Raw genomic sequence first — 24,393 nt, 5'->3', positions numbered from 1 at the left:
ATGAATTTTCTAAATATTGCTTGTTGGTATAGATGGTTTCTCTCTCCCCACCCCACCCCGCCCATCTCTGTATTTCTGTGGGTCATGTGGGAACAGCAGGGCTGGAAATTGATAACATCTACAGATTTATTTCCTGGCCACACCCACTGTGTGAAAGATTCACCTGGAATCAGGGGGGCAAGCTGCCAGTTGCAGAAGCTCCAAGTACTGAAATGGCTTCTAGATGGAAGCAATTCAAATGAATTAATATTTTGTCGGTTTTCCTAAGGAACACAATGGACATACAGGCAGGAAATGATAGTATATCAACATTAAGTTAAAATGTGATAGAATTATAAGCACCCCAACTCAAACTAATCCTTACCCTGTGGTTTTGGGGTCACCATACTAAGCTATGCCAGGTGGCATGGTAAGAAGTTAAAGTGCTGGTCTTGAAATAAGGAAGGATCGAGTTCAATTCCTGCCTCAGACACTGATATCAGCTCTGTGATGTCAATCAATCAATAACCATTTATTAAGGCTATAACAAGAGGTAAAAGACAATCCCCCCTCAATCTCTCTAAGCTACATCCAGTTCTTAAAGATTTAACTGGGGGACATCTACGAAGTTCAGAGGATAGACAGCTAGACCTAGAGACCCTGGTCCTGGGTTCACATTTGCCCTCAGACATTTCCTAGCAGTGTGACTCTAGACAAGTCACTTATCTCCAATTGCCCAGCCTTTACCACTCTTCTCCCTTGAAACAAATACTTAGTTCAGTTCTAAGGCAGAAGGTTAAGAGTTTAAAAAAATACTTACCTTATTTTTTGGTGGGGTTACCTATAAAAGCTAATTTTCACACTTTGCAGACATTGCAGACCCCTGAAGAAATTATTTTATGCTTGTTTTCTGCGTATTTTGTATCTACTTATTTGTATCAATATTATACCCTACCCCCTAGCAGAAGAGAAACTTTTTTTTAAATCCTTACCTTCCATCTTGGAGTCAATACTGGGTATTGGCTCCAAGGTAGAAGAGTGGTAAGGGCTAGGCAATGGGGGTCAAGTGACTTGCCCAGGGTCACACAGCTGGGAAGTGTCTGAGGTCAAATTTGAACCCAGGACCTCTTATCTCTAGGCCTGACTCTCAATCCACTGAGCTACCCAGCTGCCCCCTAAGATAAACTTTTTAAGTTTACACACAGACTATTTTGGTTTTGTTTTTATATCTCCATCATCTAGAACTGAACAAATCTTTAATAAATGTTTACTGAGAACTCAACTTCATATGCTTAAGCTATGGTCCATTGGTTCAAAATTGTTGAATTTACTATCCAGTGTATCAGTTAATGGTTTTCTTAACCATTGTCAGCTCTAGGCACTCTGATAGGTTCTTTGGGAAATACAAAGAAATGTAAGGCTTGACTCTCTCCACCAAAATCTTACCATTCATCTAGTTGGGGAGCTATATATCTTGTAAGAAAAATAACCATGCCAAAGAAACTAGGGAACTCTAGAGTGTGGAAACTCCTTCACTGAGGGAGAGTTGGTTGGCACCTTCTGTGAAAGTCCAAGTCTTCTAGAGCTGGCATAGGCATTGAGAGGCTAATTGAGTTCCCCAGGATCACACAGCCGTATGCAGTCAGAGGTAGAATTTGAATAAGATTTATACATAAGACATATATATATATATATATATATATATATATATATATACACACACACACACACAAAGAGCTTTGTAAACCTTACAGAGCTATAGAAATATTTTGTCTATTTTAACATTATCTATTATTATTTCTGTTGTTGTTGTTATCTTGGATATTTCTGTCTTCAAGGACAGGATTTATCTATTCTACAACTCAAATTCTCCTAATAATGTTAAATATTAACTAGAGGAAGAAGCCAAAATGAAAAACCAATCAGTAACTCCTCAAGAAGTGAAGAAAAAAATATTTTTTCAGCTGAATTGGAAAAAGCTGGGGAGCTGACTAAGAGAGAGAGGAATAGAAGCCACATCAAAGTTGCATTGACTCTAACGAGGCTTGTTGACCTGCAGGGACTTTTGGGGCTCTTCTATGAACAAAGGAAGGTGGAGGAAGAGGGGAAAATCAGAAGGAAGGAGAAATCAGTGAGAGTCAAAACTAACAGTGGTGGTTTCAGTCTTGTTTCAAAAAGTTATTTTCACTTGGATCAGCAGAGGAATTGATTTGAGATGGTGACCGATTTGGTTTCATGAAATAAAAAACGGTTTTGCTTGAGGCAAATTGCACAATGTTCCTGGAAAGGCCCAAAGGGAACCAAATATAGCAAATCTTTGAGACCACAGTCAAACTAGGTCCCAGGTTCCCAGGCCCTGCATTCATTGTGAACTTGAGCTGTTCAAGAGCAGTTGCAAACATGCTTGCCAGGGTAAAGATCAAAGCTCTCAGAAAAAGAAAAAAACAAAAAAACACAAAACCCAAAGTTTCAGAAACACCCTCATCTGATGTTGGGCAATGTGTCTTCCTGTGTATCTTGTCTCTTGGGTTATCATTTGCCCATGCAGAATAGAGGCACCCAACAAGGTGGTAAATAGAACTAGTTCACATAAGAGTCAAAATAGACCAAGGGTGAAAACTACAAATGCCTAATGAATCAATGGATTTTAATAGACACTATCCAAAAAAGGAAGTTGATTAACATCCAGTCCATAATCCTTGATACTAGAGAACACTGAAGCAAATCAGAAATTAGGTGTCCATGGAACTCAGAGTGAAGTTTTCTCAAAGGTGGCAGAGTAGTATTATTATTTCACCATTCGCTTGTTTTCCAAGCATGACTTATTCCCTCCATCCAACCCTTCTTCTGGAGCCTTGGCCAATGGTTTCCATTTTGGAAAAAAAGAAAACCTCGATAAAGTTCAGAGGTGATACAGGAGAAATCAGAGAAAGAGCATGGAATCAGGAGACCTCAATTTGAGTCCCAGCATCACTTCTTATTAATAGTGTGACTCTGGGGTGGCAGCTGGGTAGCACAGTGGATTGAGAACCAGTCCTAGAGACCGGAGGTCCTAGGTTCAAATTTGGCCTCAGACACTTCCCAGCTGTGTGACCCTGGGCAAGTCACTTGACCCCCATTGCCTAGCCCTTACCACTCTTCTGCCTTGGAGCCAATACACAGTATTGACTCCAAGACAGAAGGTAAGGGTTTTAAAAAAAAATAGTGTGACTCTGGGAAAAACAACAAACCTCTTAAGGCCTGGGTTTCTTTGCCTTGGTCTTTCTCAGTCATGTCATGCCCTCCTTCAAGGAATGACCTTCCATTACTTCTCTATCAAAATCCTGCCCAGTTTATATACCACCCCTTCTGTGAAATCTTCCCTGCAAACTTCTGCCCAAAGTAATCTCTCTTTTCTTTGAATTCCAATGACACTTTTTATCTGTCCTATTCATGGTCATCTTTTTAAAAAGATTGCTAATATTTTTTAATCGTTAAATTTTAATTCTTAATATTTTTCTTGCATAGATATCTAGTTTCCCAACTAGATGGATGGGAAGATCTTTGAAGAAATGGACAAGTCTTACACTTCTTTGTGTTTCCTACTCTGTCACAATGACTTACATTGTTAATACTCAAGAAATATTAATTAATAGACTGGGGACTCAGTCAACAAGCACTGAATGAATCATTGGAACATACACCTTCAGCTATCAATTTCAGTTCAATATGATAAGCACTTATTAAAGATTTTTTTCTATTCTAAATGCTAGGAATATACAAATAAAAATTGATCCCTGAACTTAAATTTTTTATATACCTTATGCCAATAAAATTCCAGGTTCCTTACTCTTATCTCTCAGCCCTTACTCATCCTTTATACTTCTTCCCAAGGTTGATGTATCAAAGGGGAAAATGTGTGTAAAGAAAGTAGTCTGCAAACTTCCAAAAATTTATATGCTCAATGTCAGCATACAAATGAGAGGCAGCTTGCTATGAGGGATAGAGAGACTTGAGAGCCAGGAAGAGCTGAGGTCAAGACCTGCCTCTGACACATACTGGCTATCAGCTGAGGGCAAGCTCCTAAATTCTCAAAGCTTCACTTGAGTTTACAAATTGCAGGGGACCTATTGATCTACATTGGCAAAGGGAGTTTCCTCACAGGGAGTCCCTCATCTCAACCAAAACACAGTTTTAGACCAAAAGAGAAATTCTTCCTAGCATTTTCTATAGAATTTGTATGAAAGATCCTAGAAATGTTCAATCTCATGTTTAATTCACAATCTCCTGTTTTTCTTCTTTTTTTTTTGGCAGGTCTGACATGTACTAAATTGCTACATGTTAATGAAAAATCAAAGAACCATCAGACCCTTCATCCAACTTTGTGAAAAAGGACAAGAACTTTTGGGTGAAGTCGCTGGCATTCTTTGGTTATTATCTGTAGCTATGATTCATAGGTTTATTACCTTGTATATTTTTTGCCTAATCATTTGTAAAAAATAATTTTAGATTTCAAGAAAAATAAAGACATCCAACTCTGGTCTACTGCCAATTCTGCTTTGTAAATACAATAAAATACTGTTTTATAGCAGGCTTCACCTGATCATATATTTGCTCTACTGTAGTGCAAACACCACTGGATAAGGATTCAAAAGACATGAGTTCAAGTCCCACTGCAGAAACTTGCTATGTGGCCTTGAGTGAGTCACTTAACCTCTTTTAGTCTTGATTTACTCATCTGCAAAACTGGCATGATTCTATTTATAAAGAGAGGCACATGGTGATTAGGGAGCAAGTGTCAGAGTAAAGAAGACCTACCCCTGATACATTCTGGCTATGTGACTGTAGACAAACCATTTATCTTCTCAGTATCCCACAGCCACCCTTTAAGAGGATAGTTCAGAAAAGAGTTGACAATCTGCCTAGTGGAGGAAGTTCCCACACTAGGAGCTTTCCATGTTGAGGATTAGATTTAAATTTACTGGATGTAGGGTCCTCCCAGTGAGGAAACTCCCTCTAACAATGAAGATCAGCAGCTCTTCTGTTCTTATACTCTTAGAAAGTTGCTCAAGACAATGAAGTGACTTGTACTTCACAAAGGGTAGTTGTAAGGAAAAAGCCTATAAATTTCAAAAACACTATAAATATGAGTTACAATTATGTGGTTATATCTGCAGATTATATTCTTCATCTCCATAATGTTATATGATGATTCTCTTTCTCACACACATACGGATATTAGCTTTGTTTCTAATACCACTGATGTAACGGATTTTAATTGAATTTCCCAAACACCATTGGCCCTGAGAACTGACAACTCATAAGATTTCTGTTGTTCTCTGCCTTCCAAATTATTAGTGCAGCCCTTTTCCTCTGCTGGTCATCCCCACTGTCCTTTGTTATTCCTTTTATCAGTAGAGTGACCACAGTAGAATGATGCCCACCAAAACCAAAGTACAGAAAGAGGAGAATCTACTTCTCTTAGACCTTCGGTCATACTTCTATGAAACCTGCAGTCCTTGGGCATGTGGACCGGGGTTGAACTTCATGACTGAACTATATTGTAAATTTAAAAATAAACAAACAACACCTCATCATCAATACCTCTCTGGGAGAAAGATGGAGAGGGACGCCCCAGGAAACAAAGGTAACATTTAAAAAAACATAATAAAAGTAATAAAAATTTAAGGTGAAAAAATTAGTCATCAAAAGTCTTAGGGACAACCAAAACTCTTCTGTGCATCATATAGAAATGCTAGAAGCAACTAAAACATGGGTCATGTTATTTTTTTCCAGCTTATCCAAATAGGTTTCTTTGGGTGCTTCCATTCTTCCTGACGTCCAATAGCACACATAGTCTCTGAGCTAATTTAAACAAAAACTATACTGTTGTATACATTGTTCTCTACTTGTTTTGCATATAAAGTCCTTGACTCTCCAGCTATAATGTAAGATTCTTAAGGGTAGAAGCCATTTGTTATTCTTTCTTCCCAACTCCCTAGCTCTAACTGACTCTACCATTTAAATGATAGTTTAATAAATACTAATTATATTATGTAGAAAATTAGGGACGAGAAGATCATAGGAGAAAAAATGGTCAACTCTACAAAAAAATGAAAAAAGTCACAAGCAAAATTAATTCAGTTAGAATGAGGAAGGAAACAGTTCCAAGGGGGGAAATCTTTGCAGCAATTTTTCTAAAATAATACACACAGGGAATTGATAATGTACATATACATGTTATCAATTCCCTATGTGTCTTGAATATCAGAGAATATGTGTGTGTATGTGTGTGTGTGTATACAGCAGGATAATTCTTTTTTTTTATCCTTTACCTTCTATCTTAGGATGAATACCATGTATTGGTTGGTTCCAAGGTATAAGAGTGATAAGGGCTAGGCAATAGGGGTCAAGTGACTTGCCCAAGGTCACATAGCTAGGAAGTGTCTGAGGTCAGATTTGAAACCAGGATCTCCTGTCTCTAGGTCTGACTCTCAATCCAATGAGCCCTCCAGCTGCGCCCCCCCAGCATCATACTTTAATAAATGATCAAAAGACATAGAAGGGAGTTCTCAAAAGAAGGAAAGTGTATACCATCAACAAAAATATGAAAAAATGTTCCAAATCATTAATAATAAAAAATCTACAAATTAAAGCAACTCTGAGACTCCATCTCATATCCATCAAATTAGCAAAGATGATAAAAATGGAAGATGACAATTGTTGAGGGTGTAGGGAAGATAAATACTTGAATGTACTCTAAGTGAAGTAGCAAAGTAGTTCATAAATAGTTGGAATTCTAGTCCCAAAGTCTCTAATCTATAAATGAGCCATTGATAACATTATAAGACATATCTCAAAGACATCAAAGATAGAGGAAAAGGAACCATATGTACAAAAATATTTATAGCAGCATTTTTGCTTGTGGCAAAGAATTAGAAACTGAGGAGGTTCCCATATATTTGGAAAAGGCTGAACAAATGATTGTATAGCCAGGTGACAGCTAGATAGTTAAGTAGATGGAATGCTGGACTCAGAGGCCAGAAGAACTGAATTCAAATCCTGCCTCAGACATTCATTAATATTCACAGACATTAGCTGTGAACCCTTGCTTAGCGTATACTTAACTTCTCTCAGCCTCAAGAGCCACACTTTTAAATTGGGGGTTTTAATAGAAGAGATCTCAGAGGGTTGTTATGAAGATAAAATACAGTAGATAATTTATGTAAAGGGCTTTGAAAACCTAAAAAAATTTATTCACACATTTGTATTAAGCATATAAACATACATATATAAATCTATGCCTATAGGAGTCATTTGAATTTCATTATTCAAATGGGAAAGAAATATCATTGGTCTATAAGAAATGACAACTTCAGAGAAACCTAGGAAGACTCTGTATTTTAATTTAAAATCTAAGAATTTTTGAATTTTTTATTTGAGATTGTATTTTTATAAAAATCCAAGAATTTTGATTTTTTGTTTGATTGTACTTTTATAAAAATTCAAGATTTTGATTTTGTTCGAGAAAAGATTTTCAAGAAAGAAGCTTGAAACTTTTATATCCAGAGAATGAACTGTTGCAAAAAGATGCTGGAAACCCTACACTTCATCAAGAAGATCAAGAATGAACTTTGTATATGATTGATTAAACTGAACTTTGATTGAACATTTATTGTAAATGTACACATTTATGCCAAAAGGGACTGCCCCTAATTTGGCTTTCTGTCAATGTGCCTAGCAAAACATTGGTTTTGCTTTCTTTTCTTTTCTATTTCCTCCCTCACTATTCTAATTCCTCTTAGAAATTTGAATATCGTGTACATCTATAGTTAGAAGTGCATTTAGGATTACAAATTGATTATGTTAAATGATCAATGGGGAGACTAGTCTCCCAATGATCATCAGGGGGGATTGTAAATCTTGAAATTTCTCAAACTTGTGACTGTTAAAAATTTTCCCCAATGGGGAATTCTCAATTGGAACAATTCTCTACTGGGAACATTCCCCATTTTGACTGTGAGAACTTGCCAGGATCAGAAATGGGAGGACCTCTACTCCACCTGTACTTAAGACTGCTTTAGGGGAAAAACACTCCTTGATAAACAATGAAAGTACTTAGACCCATACTTATAATGGGGCAAGGAGTTCTATGAGCCATGCCTGTTTTTAGAATTGATACAATGGGATGCCAGGTACCTATAAAGGTCGGGCAACTTGTCAACTTTCCAGGAGCAAAGAGGTGAAAACTTATTCAGAGGTTTTCTCTTGAGGGGATTAGTTGACTCAGCTGTGTTTTCTCTGGTTCAGTCTTACTGAGGGGATTAGTCGACCCAGCAGTGTTTTTTCTGATTCAAACTTAGTAAAGGGATTAAGTCGACCCAGCAGTATTTTTAGAATGGGTTGTCCTTTGGAAAACATCTACAGTGATTGGTAGATGTAAGGACTTAGGAGAAGTGACATAGGAGAAAACCCCCTATATAAGAAAAAGCAGAATCTTTTGAGAAGAGAATCCTTTTGGAGGATCTCTGATGAGGATTGCTTGGGAAGAATCTCTTGAGAGAGGCTCTCGAGAAGGGAAGCTCTTGGAGGACAATCTCTAAGGAGGTCTCGCTGGAGCTCCTCTGAGGGGACTCTGTCCCTCTGGAGGCTCTGGAGAGAGGCCCTTTGGAACAGTCTCTGGCTGGAAGGCTCTTTAAGGAGGACTCTGGCTGGAACTCTCTCTGGTGAAGTCAGCTGAGATGGAGCTGGCCTGGTGTCACTAGAATCCTTGCTTAGACAGACCTTGTGGTGAGTGATAAAAGACTGACTGACTGATCTCTCTCTCTTAAGACTCAGGTCTAGGCCATATTGGCTTAAGGTCCTTCATACTTACTCCTTTCTTACTCTTTCTCTCTTTCTTTAATTCCCCATTGTATTATTAATTAAAAATCTCTATAAAACCCAGTTGACTTGGGTATATTCATAATTGGGAATATATTCCCTGGCGACCACCTTATATTTGATTTAAAAAACAAGACACTGTAGTGAAACATATTTTCTGTGGTCAAATTTACTCACCCACTCATATCTATCACAATTTATATCTTCCACTATTTTACTCACTACAGTTTATGTCTCCAACTCTTCTAACTGCCACAGTTTACAACCACAACAATTTTAAATCTTACAACTCATAAGAGTTTATACAGAGAAAAAGCAAGAAGAACAATTTCTACAGTGATTCCAACACAGAAAAGGAAAACAACTGTGACAGATTTAACTCTGATCGATACCATGAGCAGTTTGGATCCAGTATGACCGATGATGGATAAGTGTCCCACTTCTAGCAGAGAAGTGATGAATAAGACATACATTTTCAGGCTTTGGATTTCTTTTGTGACTGTTCTCATTTGAGCAGTGGGAGGAATAGCAGGGTATTTATAGTGATACTAAAAAAAAGAAGAAAAATAAAGAAAAGAGAATCAATGAATCACTGAAAGAAAAAAAAAAAACAAAAGAGCAGAAGGAAGTTCAGATGGGAACCAGATAAGCTACCATGTTAAATTTAAAATATTCAAAAATAAGATTGTACACAGAGTGGAGATTCGTGGTTTCCTCTTTTACTGTTCTTAGTACAGGAAGATGTTTGTATTTGTTAATGTCTGTCAAGTCTAAAATAATAAAAAGGAAAGTTAAAAAAATACAGCATACCAAAAGGCATTTTCAGTTATTAGTTTTTGTAAGCTTATCAGCTGGAACAGAATCCTCCTTCACCACTGTGTTTGGTCATTTTATATGGTGATAAAGCTCAAGGTCAGAGGCCCTGTGCAAATATTAATTTGGTGATAAGGTTTGGCCTAGTATCAGAGAAATAAACTCTATCAGAAATATTGGAAATGCCTCCTTGTCACAAAGTTCAGTCCAATTCTGGAGTTCTCAAAAAGGTCTTCATTTTTCATAGTCATCTTTCACTTGCATGGAAATGTTTTGGGAGGAAATTTCTTCTTCCCTGTATCGTGTATATACTTATATATGTGGCTCTCCCCTTCCCCTAATTAGAGGGTAAATTCCTTATAAATAAGGATTATTCTCTTCATTGACTTGATATCTTCAGTTTTTACTGTAGTAGGCACTGAGGAAATACTTCTTTACTGATTGATCTTCATTGTAAAGAGTTCTCTGTAGAGTTTTTAGAAACTCAGAGCTTTAGTCACTTATAGCATCCAACTACAACATTTCTGAAGCCCCAAAACAGATTAAAATGTAGTTCCTATCTAATTTTAATGCATTGAGATGTGCATGTGTGTGTGTGTGTGTGTGTGTGTGTGTATGTGTGTGTGTGTTTGAGAGAGAGAGAGAGAGAGAAGGGAGGGAGAGAGAGAGGAGGGAGGGAGAGAGAGAAAGGGAGAGAGAATGAGGTATTCAGGGAAGACTAGCACTTCTGGTGTGGAGGTTTGCCAGGCTCTTTTCAGGGCTGCTCATCTACCTTTGGCATCCACCTGGTGCTCATCTGTGGTGTCAAGAAGCTATAGCATTTGCAGTGGCCACACTCCAGTAAAACCTTCAGGCAGACAGGCTACAGATGGGCCAAAACTTGTCAGTAGGGTAGACAGCCCAAGCATGTGAAAACTTTCTTCCATGGAATGGTTAGATGAGAACAGTTTGTTCTGACAGCCTCATATGAAAGCAGCTGAAGATGGAGCACTTAGAACTTGGTCAGATATAGAAGATGCCCGCGTCATTCATTTCCAGCATCAGTTGTTCTGACTTTTGTCTTGCCAGTGGACTTCAATGACTCTGTAAGAGAGAACGAGGCTGAAAGATTTTGTGCAGCAGCTCTGCCTTACTTAAATACATTTCTCAAGCAAGTCAAGATATCACCTTGCCAATGTCATTGATCCTCTTTGCAAACACACAAACACACAGTTTTATTTTTTTTTAAATTAATTTATTTAGTCAATTTAGAGCATTATTCCTTGGTTACAAGAGTTCTATTATTCCCTCTCCTCCCCCAATCCTTCCCACAGTCGATGTTCAATTTCATTGGGTATTACATGTGTCCTTGATCAGAACCTATTTCCATGTTGCTGGTGTTTGCATTAGGATATTCATTTAGAGTCTACATCCCCAGCCATATCCCCTCAAACCATGTATTCAAGCAGTTGTTTTTCTTCTGTGTTTCTACTCCCACAGTTTTTCCTCTGAATGTGAATAGTGTCCTTTCTCGTAGATTGAGAAAAGTTGTTCAGGGTCACTGCATTGCCACCAATAGAGAAGTCCATTACATTCGATTGTACCACATTGTCTCAGTCTCGGTGTACAATGTTCTCCTGGTTCTGCTCCTCTCACTGTGCATCAATTCTTGGAGGTTGTTCCAGTCCCCATGGAATTCCTCCACTTTATTATTCCTTTGAGCACAATAGTATTCCATAACCAACAGATACCACAATTTGTTCAGCCATTCCCCAATCGAAGGGCATCCCCTAATTTTCCAGTTTTTTTTGCCACCACAAAGAGCACAGCTATGAATATTCTTGTACAAATCTTTTTCCTTATTGTCTTTTTGGGGTACAAACCCAGCAGTGCTGTGGCTGGATCAAAAAGGCAGACAGTCTTTTATTGCCCTTTGGGCATAGTTCCAAATTGCCCTCCAGAATGGTTGAATTAATTCACAACTCCACCAGCAATGCATTAATGTCTCAACTTTGCCACACCCCCTCCAGCATTCATTACTTTCCTTTGCTGTCATGTTAGCCAGTCTGCTGGGTGTGAGATGACACCTCAGAGTTGTTTTAATTTGCATCTCTCTGATTATCAGATATTTAGAACACTTTTTTTCATGTGCTTATCAATAGTTTTGATTTCTTTGACTGAAAATTGCCTATTCATGTCCCTTGTCCATTTATCAATTGGAGAATGGCTTGATTTTTTGTACAATTTGTTTAGTTCTTTGAGTGATTACACCTTTGTCAGAGGTTTTTGTTATGAAGATTGTTTCCCAATTTGTTGCTTCCCTTTCTAATTTTGGATGCACTAGTTTTGTTTGTACAAAAACTTTTTAATTTGATGTAATCAAAATTATTGATTTTACATTTTGTGATTTTTTTCTAGCTCTTGCTTGGTTTTAAAGTCTTTCCTTTCACGAAGATCTGACATATATACTATTCTGTGTTCACCTAATTTGCTTATAGTTTCCTTCTTTATATTCAAGTCGTTCACCCATTCTGAGTTTATCTTGGTGTAGGGTGTGAGATGTTGATCCAAACCTAATCTCTCCCATACTATCTTCCAATTTTCCCAGCATTTTTTATCAAATAGTGCATTTTGGTCTCAAAAGCTGGGGTCTTTGGGCTTATCATAGACTGTCTTGCTGAGGTCATTTACCCCAAGTCTATTCCACTGACCTTCCTTTCTGTCTCTTAGCCAGTACCAAATTGTTTTGATGACCACTGCTTTATAGTGTAGTTTGAGATCTGGGACTGCAAGGCCACCTTCCTTTGCAATTTTTTAAAACTATTTCCCTGGATATCCTTGATCTTTTGTTCTTCCAAATGAACTTTGTTATGGCTTTTTCTAATTCCGTAAAGAAGTTTTTTGGTAGTCCAATGAATATGGCACTAAATAAGTAAATTAATTGGGGTAGGATTGTCATTTTTATTATGTTAGCTCATCCTACCCTTGAGCAGTTGATGTTTTTCCAATTGTTTAGATCTAGTTTTAACTGTGTGGAAAGTGTTTTGTAGTTGTGTTCACATAGTTCCTGTGTTTGTCTCAGCAGATAGATTCCTAAGTATTTTATATTGTCTAGGGTGATTTTAAATGGAATTTCTTTTTCTAATTCTTGCTGCTGAGATGTGCTGGAGATATATAGAAATGCTGATGACTTATGTGGATTTATTTTGTAACCTGCAATTTTGCTAAAGTTGTTAATTATTTCGACTAGCTTTTTGGTTGATTCTCTAAGACTCTTTAAGTAGACCATCATATTATCTGCAAAGAGTGATAACTTGGTCTCCTCCTTGCCTATTTTGATACCTTCAATTTCTTTTTCTTCTCTAATTGCTACTGCTAGTGTTTCTAGTACAATGTTAAATAATAGAGGTGATAACAGGCATCCTTGTTTCATTCCTGATCTTATTGGGAAGGCTTCTAGTTTATTCCCATTGCAGATGATGTTTACTGGTAGTTTTAGATATATACTCTTTATTATTTTTAGGAAAGGCCCTTCTATTCCTATGCTTTCTAGTGTTTTCAATAGGAATGAGTGTTGTGTTTTGTCAAAGGTTTTTTCTGCATCTATTGAGATAATCATGTGATTTTTGTTGGTTTGCTTATTTATACACACTTTTCTAAGTCAATAAGTGGCCCACAAGGACTCTTATATATGGTTTAGTGGCCACTATTTCTATCTGAGGGCAGCTAAATGGCATAATGAATATAGTACTGGACCTGCAACAAGGAAGACTCATCTTCCCAAATTCAAATCTGGCCTAAAACCCTTACTAGCTATGTAACCCTGGGCAAGTCACTTAACCCTGTTTACTTCAATTTCTTCATCTGTAAAATGAGGCAGATAAGGAAATGGCAAACCACTCCAGGATTTCTGCCAAGAAACCCCCCCGGATGGGGTCACAATAAATTGGATAGGTCTGAAACAACTAGATAACAAAAATTTCTATTTGAGTTTAACAGACTGGTGTACAGGAACAAGTACTATTCAAGGAGTCAGCAGACATGGGTTCTAATCATGGCTAGTATCATTGACAGGCAAGTCATTGAACTCAAAGTCATAGTTTTCTCTTCTGTAAACTTAGTTGGTAATGAGTATCCTGCTTAATTTTCAGGTCAGTATGAGGATTAAATGAGGTAATAGCTAAAAACATATAGACAAAATTGTGGTTTACAACATATCGTCAACTTTAAAGTATCATAGAAATAATAGATATTATCATCACTCCACAGGGAACTGTGTGAAACTTACCATATTCAAAATTCTAATTGGTTTGCCTTATTTAGAGATATATTTAAATATTTAGTTGCCTAGTTTTTTTTGTTTTTTTTTTTGGTAGTATTAGCTTATTGAAAACAGAGAATGGTCAGGAATATCACCCAGGAAATGGGAGCCACTACAAGGTGTAAGTAAGCCTACTCCACTTATACCACATGCCTGAACCCCACCTGGCAATGCAACTAATGAAGATACACACATTTATCTTCTTTGAAATGGGTAACTAGCGTTTTCTGCTTTTCTTTGGCAAGAGGGAATCTGTACTACACATGGTCTGTTTTGACTTTCACCATGTCTACTACACAAAGGTAAATTAGACCTGGCTTTTACAAATGATTCATTATAAGAGATGTGACCTTAAAGCAATTAGGATGGATCTTTTGTATGTGGCTTGTGAATCCTACATGGCTATTTTAGTCTATAAATTATGTTTTGTGTTCCAAGTTAGAGTGATTTCTATAGAATTATACTTGTGGGCAGTTAAGTTGCACAGTAGATAGAGTAAAGGGCCTAAAGTCATAAAGACTCATTTTTCTGGGTTCAAATCTGACCACAGACATATACTAGCTCTGTAGTAACCTTGGACAAGTCACTCAACCCTGTTTACTTTAGTTTCCTCTTCTACCAAATGAGCTGGAGAAGGACATGGCAAACTAAAGCCTCCTGGCCAGCGAGAAGCCTTATGGTAGGAAAATAGAAAAGGGATAGAAGTTCTGGATCCCGCGAAGGGCGTGAGGGAGCCAACTTTTGAGATGTCAATAATGAGTCAGAGATCAGTTATTATTAATATTTTGGAGCCACAGCCATGCCCCGATCACTGGACATCACTGAAAGGCTATTTCCATCCAGAGATCCCAATTTAACACTTCACTGGTCAGAGGACAATATAACTCAGCTAAGAGAATGAATAGAGACTAATAGAGAGAATTAGAGAATGCTAGGTATTAGCATTGGAAAAGAAAGAGATACCTGGCCGAAGGCCAGGCCTCAGGGAGCGATAGAGGGGAGAGAAAGAGGTGGAAAGACAGTGTTGAGTAAACCTGTGAGATTGTCCAAGGAGAGAGGAGCTGGCCAGGGCTTCCCTATTTAATCTCTTTGATACGCAAATGAACTCAATACATATTGATAAGTTACAGAATGCCTCAATACATATTGATGAGTTACATAGTGTATTGCCATTGGATAATTGCAAATTACGACAAGGTGAAGGTGGAGTTTTTATCTTCAGGTGAGTGAGACAAAGGGAAGCAAGGTTTCATGCCCTAACTCCAGCTGGGAACAGAGTTCATTGCCATGCGCAGAATGGCCATGTGCCCATTCACAATCCTTGTCTCTCCATAATACCTATGGGCTGGACTGTTACACAAACCATTGTGGTATCTTTGCCAGTAAAACCCCAAATGGAGTCAGGAAGAGTTGAACATGACTGAAATGACTGAACAACATATGTAAGTTAAGATTCTAATTCCTAACTTCAAGTTCAGTGCTATATATACTATGCCACATAGCAATGCTGTGAAAGGGGAGAGAAGAGAGGTTTTTATTAAAGGTTGTACTGGATTATTTAAGAGTAGAGTCACCAGGAATTTAATTAATTCCAAAGATATTTATTTATAATTTATTTACAAAACATAGAAAAGAGTGAAATGGGAAATCAGAGAGAGGATAGGGTAAGATATCTAGCCTAAGCTCTAAGTATTTTGCTCCAACTCCTGGCTCAATCCAGGCAGGACTTAGCCAAAGAAACTGCAGCCTTGAGCTAAAGATGTGGAGATACAGGGAGCCTCTCTCAAGAGGATAGGTCTCTCCTGAGGTTAGTCTCTTCAGAAAATCCAGGAAAGGAATCAACTCTTCACTCACAATGTGTCAGTCCAAAGGGAGAGACTTAAGAACAGTCTCACCAAGTACAGCTCTCAGGTCCAGTCAGCAGATTCTTCATTAGCTTTCAACTTGAACTCAGAACTCTAGCAGAAGACAACATCCCTCTGAAGATCTCAGATGATTCTCCTCCACAGGAAGTTGTAACTCCCTTCTAAAGACACTTTCTTTTGCATCATTTCCTGTGACTTCCTCTAATTTTTTTGTCTACCAATTACTGTTGAAGCTTTGCTTTAGGACTGTCCAGGGGGTAGTCAGTTTGATTTTGATTCATCACCCACTATTGCACATGTGGGTCATAGACCTTCCCCACTCAAGTGTAAATGAGGTGTTTATACTTCTGGTGAGTAAATCTAAAAGTGGGGAGGGGAATTAATTTCATTTTTACAATCAGGGGAGAGAATTAATTTAATCTTCACAGCAATCATCTATGCTGTCATGTATGTATGCATGTATAAATATACATATATGTAGATATATAATATGTATATATATTTTTCATGACTTCCAGATACAACAGATGATAGAAAGCTAAAAGTATATCAATGACTGCCCATACAAGAGAAAGAGCACAAATGACATAATCAAGGACATGCTCAAATTGCTCAGATGTTACATTGGTAATCATGAAATACCCAAATATGGGCTCCAATATTTTCAGTATGGAAAGAAAGACATGAATTTAAAAGGATAGTTCTTCCAATAGCATTTATTAGCACCTGTCATGTGCCAGGCACTATGCTAAGCACTTGGGGATACAGATGGCACAGGATATTATTAGGTGGATACTATAGTAGAAAAACTGTTTTGATAGTACATGAAAAAACTGTTTTATTTGGTGAACAAGAGGGCTCCTTTAAATATCAGGCTTTTTCAGTATGTGAAATATTGGCATGTAAGGACAGAGAGAAATGCTGGGCTCAACTTGTGGGTACTGAGTGTCAAGCTAAGGAGTTTTTATTTCTTCTAAGATAATAGAGTATAATTAAAGATTTATTAGTAAATATTGTCAAGACAAATGAAGTGCTTTAAGAAAATAAATTGGCAGTATTATGCAAGAATGAGAAGAGAATTTAGTACTGTAATTATTAGTTATTAGAGACATCTATTTGTCCAATTTCTTGGTAGCTACTTTTCCTCCCTTCAAATTTCACTCACATCTATAGATTGGGTCCTCTCTTTCTAGGAGTTATACTGTGGATCTGAACCATACCTCAAAGCTCTTACCACAGTGTTTTCCATTAATAGTCATTGCTGTGGATTCAATAAGCTCTAAGTCAGTGGTTCTCAACCTGTGGGTCCCTACCCCAATGGAGGTTGAATGACCAAAACACAGGGGTTGCCTAAAGCCATCAGAAAATACATATTTCCGATGGCTTTAGCTGCTGAGAAATTGTGCTACTTTACAACAAGATCTCTGAAAGAATGGGGACCCTGCTGCCCACACATTGTACTAATATTAGTTACCTATCAGCAGCCCTTCCCCTATGAGGGGTGATGGATTTATCCTGTTGCCTGGAGACTGGACTCAAACAGAGACCCAGAGAGAGCACCACGCTCCAGAGGGGTTAAGAACTAGTCCTGGACCTGGAGCAGATAACTCCTGGAGTGGATAATGGAGCCGAGTAACCCCAGAAAAGTGAAGCCTCAGCTAGAGCCGGAGGGAGATGACAGGAAGAAGGCAGTGTCTGCGGACCCCCTCCCCAGGCAGGACTTACCTCCTGCCCCAGCGCTCAGGCTGCCTCCTGCTGGATTAATATTTCTCAACATATAATTAAATATTGTTTTTGTGATTAATCACTATGTTTAAATTATGTTTGATTTGTAGCAATGAGAATACATAATGCATATCAGGTATTTACATTCCGAATCATAACTGTAGCAAAATTATAATTTTGAAGTAGCCACCAAAATAATTTTTTGGTTTGGGGTCACTGCAACATGAGGAACTTTATTGTGGGGTCATGGCATTAGAAAGGTTGAGAACCACTGCTCTAAGTAAAGGCATTTACTTGAATGGTATAGCAAAAATAGTACTTATAAAATATTGCCTTTTCTCACAAAACAGACACACTTTCCCACAAATAAACATAGCTTCTATGGGAAGAGTGGGCTCAGACTTAGAGTAGTCAGGCACATGTGTAGGAAAGTATGGCAAAGGCAAGTCCTAGTAGTGAAATATCCCAATTCTTTTTCTCTTTGTAGAGTCTGATGCTGGATTCCCAAGGTCTGCTCTCCCATGCAACCTAATTTGATTACCAAAGGTCTTACTCCTGGAGCTGCTTTCTTCCTTGGGTAACTTTCTTTCTTATATCTATGTATTTCTATAATGTGTCTGTATCTTGATGGACACAATATCTTCTAGTAGTACAGTAACTCACCTTCAAAGTTACACAATTATAGCGTGGAAGTAAGAAAGAAGGAAAGAGAAACTTCTCTTTCTCCCATATAGGGAACTGAATTATATTTCCCAACAATAATGTTACTTTAGGACACTGCAAGTGTTTGGGGATAACCACATCATGGTAGTTTTTTTTTTTTTTCTGAGAAGCTAGTCCTGCTAGTTATATGGTCCAGAGAGAAAGAGATTAGATATCCACATGAAGAGAGAGAGAGAGAGAGAGAGAGAGAGAGAGAGAGAGAGAGAGAGAGAGAGAGAGAGAGAGAGAGCGAGAGAGAGCGAGAGCGAGAGCACATAATAAAGTTCTGAACCTAGTTTTTAAGGAGGGAAAGTGGGTACACAATTATAGAAATCTTTCAGGAAATCATATGAGGGAAGAAAACTCAAAGCTTTGATTTCATTAGTCTAAGCAGCAATATCGGTATCACATGCTCCCATTTCTCTGCTAAGTGTTCCCCCTTTGATCCTCACTTGTCTCTGGTTGGTAAATTCAAGTTATTTTCTACTGGCTAACCATAAAGTACATGAAATATTTACAGACGGTGTCAACCTATAGTCACTATGAAAATCACACTGGGAAAGCATTACACTTTTAATTTAACTAATAGTTTCCTTTTGAGTACAGTTTATCAGGTTAATGCTATTGTCATAACAGATAAGCCTACTCACTCATCAGAATGATCCATATTTCAATCAGCTGAGGGCAGAGTTGAAACCTAGCCCAAAGCAGCTGTCTTCCTGATTTTTCTTCCTCTCAAAACCAGAGAGGGTAATAGAGATCATAGGGTACTTCTAAGAGGCTATTCCTCTTTCAAACTGTAGGTGGAACCAAAGAGCAATAATTTACAATGAAGCTCTGATCCAAAGAGCTCCCATCTTAATGTCAGCCAATCAGGAATCTCCAAGGCAAAGCCTTCTTGTCTTTTGACCACTCTAGCTAGTTTGTTCTTCATCACACATCTGCAGCACACCTAGCCTTTTATCCCCTGCTGTTTTTTCTGTCTTTATTACTTTCAATTTGTTTCTGATCATAATCTCCTGATACTGACTCCTTTCTTACTTAGGAGATAACAACTTAGCAAATGACCCTTGTGAAATCAGCAATCCTTATTTAATCATCTCAGTCTGAAACAGTGCAATGTTTTTTTTTCTTTTTCTTGTGAATTTTAGCCTCTTAATTCTTAAAACAGTTCTATGCAAATGAAGTGAGGAAACCACAGTGCCCTACAGCTTTACCATTCTGAAAATCTTCAAAGAGATCCAGTTTAACAGTGCTTCTGACAACCGTATTTATACTCTTATTTTTCTTGTCAGTTTTAATAAATTATTTTCTCTGTTCCCTGTAAACCTTCATTGTTCACATACAAAAGAAGCATCACCTTATGTTCTTAACTAGATTGAACTTTTTATGTCAAAGATCATATTATTTGCTCAAACTGTTCACATTCCATCTGAAAATTATTTATTTGTATATATTTATTTTAACAGTTTCTGGTAAAAAACATTTCCTTCTCTTTTCCAGGAGCTAAAATGTTCATCTCTATTGATTAAATTATTTTTCTTTACACAAAAGTAATGTTTTTGCTCCTGTTATCTTGGAAATAACCCAGAACTATCAAGTAGTCAGAAAACCCACTCTTTAATAAGGGATAAAGGATACGGTTCATTATTCTGGCCACCACACAGAGTCATGAGCTAAATACCACACAGAACCAAAGGCTCTCAGACTCTGGGAACCATATTCCTGGGAGGAAGCACTGTACTAAGTACCAACTCCTTTGGGAGAAGACCCAGCTCTTAGTGCCAACTCCTGTGGGAGAGAACACCGTGCTCTCTACTTTCTCCAAAGAGACACTGAACTTGAGAGTCTCTTTATACCTTTTGGGAAGCCTACAAAGATTAACCACAAACAAGTGCGTAAACCCCTTTGCAGTCAGTAGCTATGGCATTAGGGAATGGTCAGCTACAACAAATTAAAGGCAAAGATCAAACTCAGAAACTGGGCTTCATGACAATATAACTTCCATCCAAAAGAGAAGCCCCCAAAACAAAAAGGTGCTTAACATTCAAACCAAAATAGGGATACTGGGCACTGGGGTTTCTCAAAGGTAAGGGTAAACTGAGTCATCCAAAAATCCACATTGACATTCCTTTCAACACCAGCACATCTCTCTAGTCAGTTTTATACTTTATTAACACATTCTGGACTTTCTGTGACTATATCAGTTGAAGTGGGGCAGGGCACTCTCTCTCTTACATAATTTATATCTGATGACAACATTGGTGGGAAATATTCAGTATATGCTAACATCTGATATTATACAGTTCCAGAGAGAGGCTATGCTTTTCAGTGATGAGGCTAGCTAAATATAGAAACTTATTTCTCAAAAGGGATAGAATGAATTTAGTCAAATACTGACAAACCTAGAAGAAAAAGGCTGAAATCTAGCCCAATAAAATCACTTTTTTTCTTGATAAGAAAGAGGTGAGACAGACAGAGATTATACAGATATCTTCATTTTACTATTATATCTTAGAACCAGGCTTGTGATCAGTTTCCCAGAGTTCTCATTTGCTTCTTCTTTATGTCAAGGTGCTCTGTAGAGTATGTCACAAAGACAAAATTATTTCTGTGTCTCCCTTCCAAAGCCCTTTACTCAATGCTCTCTGTCATATTTATTTACTTTTATATCTGGTTTTGTACATGAGCATATTTTATTAATATGCAATGCTTTACTCTACCCCATTTCATCTATTTTATTTGTTTTAAATAAGAAACACTTTCCAGAGTCATGAGTTTCATTACTTCAAGTCTCACTTAATTTTTCTTCCTTACATTAGGATTTCTAGTTAAATGAATAAATAAAAAAAGGCTGTGGCTTTGGAAGGGAAAAGTCACAAGAATGGTGAATTAATTATGAAATATCCTTTCCAGAAGCAATGCTAGTCTTAATTTGATGAGTATTCCTGGAGCAAGAGATAGTAAGAAGGGATTTATTCAGCAATCATCAGTTAGCACTGTGAAGGCTTAAAAGCTAGAGGTCCAGTTAGGAGGGTGTTGTAGCAGGAATAGTAGGATGATTGTATGGTTGGATATCTGGGGCTCTACTCAGGAAAATATAGTCAAAGGAGTGGAATAAAAGAAAAATCCTGAAAGGTAAAGGGCCTTTATGAGACTGCTGAACAGCTATTTTGTATTTGTATTTTCATTTACTTTGACTCTGAAAGGTTTGAGCTTGACTTTCTTTAATCATTCAGTTACTGGCTAGTCCCAAACTGGTCATATTCTCCTCTGGTGAACATTGTTCTATTAAAGAAATACGCTCTTTCTCTAGGTAGATGACACTTGATGTTAGAATTCTCAATCTACAAAGTTCCTACCATGGATACAAATAACGATCCCAATGATCAAACACCTATGTTCAGAGAAGAAAATATAAGAACAGATTAGAGACTTAATTAAGCTCACTGAGGCAAATACAGGATCTTGGTGCTACTACGTGATTATAACTTCATGCCAACATTATTGCTGAGGGAGGAGAGGACAAATATGTTTCCCCTTTTCCACTCCTTGCTGTAAGTCCAAGGAAGATAAAAAGTTGGAAGAGAGTTCCCAAATGACAAGATTATACGTACCCTACCCCCAAGAAGTTTCTTTTGCTTTTTGTAAACAAAAGGATGGCAGTGAGGAAAGCATCTTTGGTCCATCTTAACAAGCAAGTGATGTTGGCCAATCAGCAGGGACTTCAATGTTCCCCCCAGGAATTTGCTTTTACTCATCTGCAAGAAGTACAGAGTAAATACTAATATTGTCTTTCATTTTCAGATAATCAAATTGAACCATATGAAACTTAGTCAAGCCAGTTAGAACTTACCTCTAGGCTTCCTCCTTCAACTCAAATGAAATCCCATTTCATTTTCTTTTTTTTTTTATAGTATTTTATTTGATCATTTCCATGCATTTTTCATTAAAGACAAAGATCATTTTCTTTTCCTCCCTCCCACCCCCCGTGGCCGACGTGTGATTCCACTGGTATCATATGTGTTCTTGACTTGAACCCATTGCCATGTTGTTAGTATTTGCATCAGAGTGTTCGCTCCGAGTCTTTCCTCTGTCATGTCCCCTCAGCCATTGTAGTCAGGCAGTTGCTTTTCCTTGGTGTTTCTATTCCCTCAGTTTGTCCTCTGCTTTTGGATAGTGTTTTTTTCTCCTTGATCCCTGCAGATTGTGCAGGGACATTACACCACCACTAATGGAGAAGTCCATTACGTTCGATGATACCACAGTGTGTTTGTCTTTGTGTACAATGTTCTCCTGGTTCTGCTCCTCTCGCTCTGCATCACTTCTTGGAGGTTGTTCCAGTTCACATGGAAATCCTCCACTTTATTATTCCTTTGAGCACAATAGTATTCCATCACCAACATATACCACAATTTGTTCAGCCATTCCCCGATTGATGGGCATCCCCTCATTTTCCAATTTTTGGCCACCACAAAGAGCGCAGCTATGAATATTTTTGTACAAGTCTTTTTGTCCATTATCTCTTTGGGGTACAGACCCAGCAGTGCTATGGCTGGATCAAAGGGTAGACATTCTTTTATCGCCCTTTGTGCATAGTTCCAAATTGCCCTCCAGAATGGCTGGATCAGTTCACAACTCCACCAGCAATGAATTAATGTCCCTACTTTGCCACATCCCCTCCAGCATTCATTACTTTCCATAACTGTCATGTTAGCCAATCTGCTAGGTGTGAGGTGATACCTCAGAGTTGTTTTGATTTGCATCTCTCTGATTATAAGAGATGTGGAGCACTTCTTCATGTGCTTATTAATAGTTTTGATTTCTTTATCTGAAAACTGTCTATCCATGTCCCTTGCCCATTTATCAATTGGGGAATGGCTTGATTTTTTGTACAATTGATTTAGCTCTTTATAAATTTGAGTAATTAAACCTTTGTCAGAGGTTTTTATGAAGATTTTTTCCCAACTTGTTGTTTTCCTTCTGATTTTAGTTACATTGCTTTTGTTTGTACAAAAGCCTTTTAATTTGATGTAGTCGAAATTATTTATTTTACATTTTGTGATTCTCTCTATGTCTTGCTTGGTTTTAAAGTCTTTCCCCTCCCAAAGGTCTGACATGTATACTATTCTGTGTTTACCCAATTTACTTATGGTTTCCTTCTTTATGTTTAAGTCTTTCACCCATTTTGAATTTATCTTGGTGTAGGGTGTGAGGTGTTGATCTATTCCTAGTCTCTCCCACACTGTCTTCCAATTTTCCCAGCAGTTCTTATCAAATAGTGAATTTTTGTCCCAAGACCTGGGATCTTTGGGTTTATCGTATACTATCTGGCTGAGGTCGCTTTCCCCCAGTCTATTCCACTGATCCTCCTTTCTGTCTCTTAGCCAGTACCAAATTGTTTTGATGACTGCTGCTTTGTAATATAGTTTGAGGTCTGGGACTGCTAGGCCCCCCTCATTAGTGTTTTTTTTTCATTATTTCCCTGGATATCCTTGATCTTTTGTTATTCCAAATGAACTTTGTTATGCTTTTTTCCAAATCAGTAAAGAAATTTTTTGGGAGTTCCATGGGTATGGCACTAAATAGATAAATAAGTTTGGGCAGGATAGTCATTTTTATTATGTTGGCTCTTCCTACCCATGAGCAGTTAATGTTTTTCCAATTGCTCAAGTCTAGTTTTAGTTGTGTGGCGAGTGTTTTGTAGTTGTGTTCATATAGTTCCTGTGTTTGTCTTGGGAGGTAGATTCCTAGGTATTTTATTTTGTCGAAGGTGATTTTGAATGGGATTTCTCTTTCTAGTTCTTGCTGCTGAGCTGTGTTGGAGATATATAGAAAAGCTGATGATTTATGTGGGTTTATTTTGTATCCTGCAACTTTGCTAAAGTTGTTGATTATTTCAATTAGCTTTTTGGTTGAATCTCTAGGATTCTTTAAGTAGACCATCATGTCATCCGCAAAGAGTGATAACTTGGTCTCCTCCTTGCCTATTTTGATGCCTTCAATTTCTTTTTCTTCTCTAATTGCTACTGCTAGTGTTTCTAGTACAATGTCAAATAATAGAGGTGATAATGGGCATCCTTGTTTCACTCCTGATCTTATTGGGAATGCATCTAGTTTATCCCCATTGCAAATGATATTAGCTGA

The 24,393-nt window shown here is 37.7% G+C and overlaps 1 protein-coding gene across 1 annotated transcript in view; it reads left to right on the top strand.

The window, feature by feature from the left end:
- SELL (selectin L) overlaps positions 1 to 4,650 on the top strand; it is a 31,772-nt gene extending 27,122 nt beyond the window's left edge. Inside the window, exon 10 of the mRNA XM_007480745.2 lies at positions 4,273 to 4,650. Within this exon, the coding sequence (XP_007480807.2) occupies positions 4,273 to 4,288 (16 nt within the window). The 3' untranslated portion in view covers positions 4,289 to 4,650. The remainder of the gene's footprint in view (positions 1 to 4,272) is intronic.
- The last annotated feature ends 19,743 nt before the right edge of the window (positions 4,651 to 24,393 follow it).

Source organism: Monodelphis domestica, chromosome 2 (genome assembly GCF_027887165.1).
Source record: "Monodelphis domestica isolate mMonDom1 chromosome 2, mMonDom1.pri, whole genome shotgun sequence".
NCBI lineage: Eukaryota > Metazoa > Chordata > Mammalia > Didelphimorphia > Didelphidae > Monodelphis > Monodelphis domestica.
The sequence above is the reverse complement of the archived record's forward strand: the minus strand, read 5'-3'. Positions and strand labels throughout refer to the sequence as shown.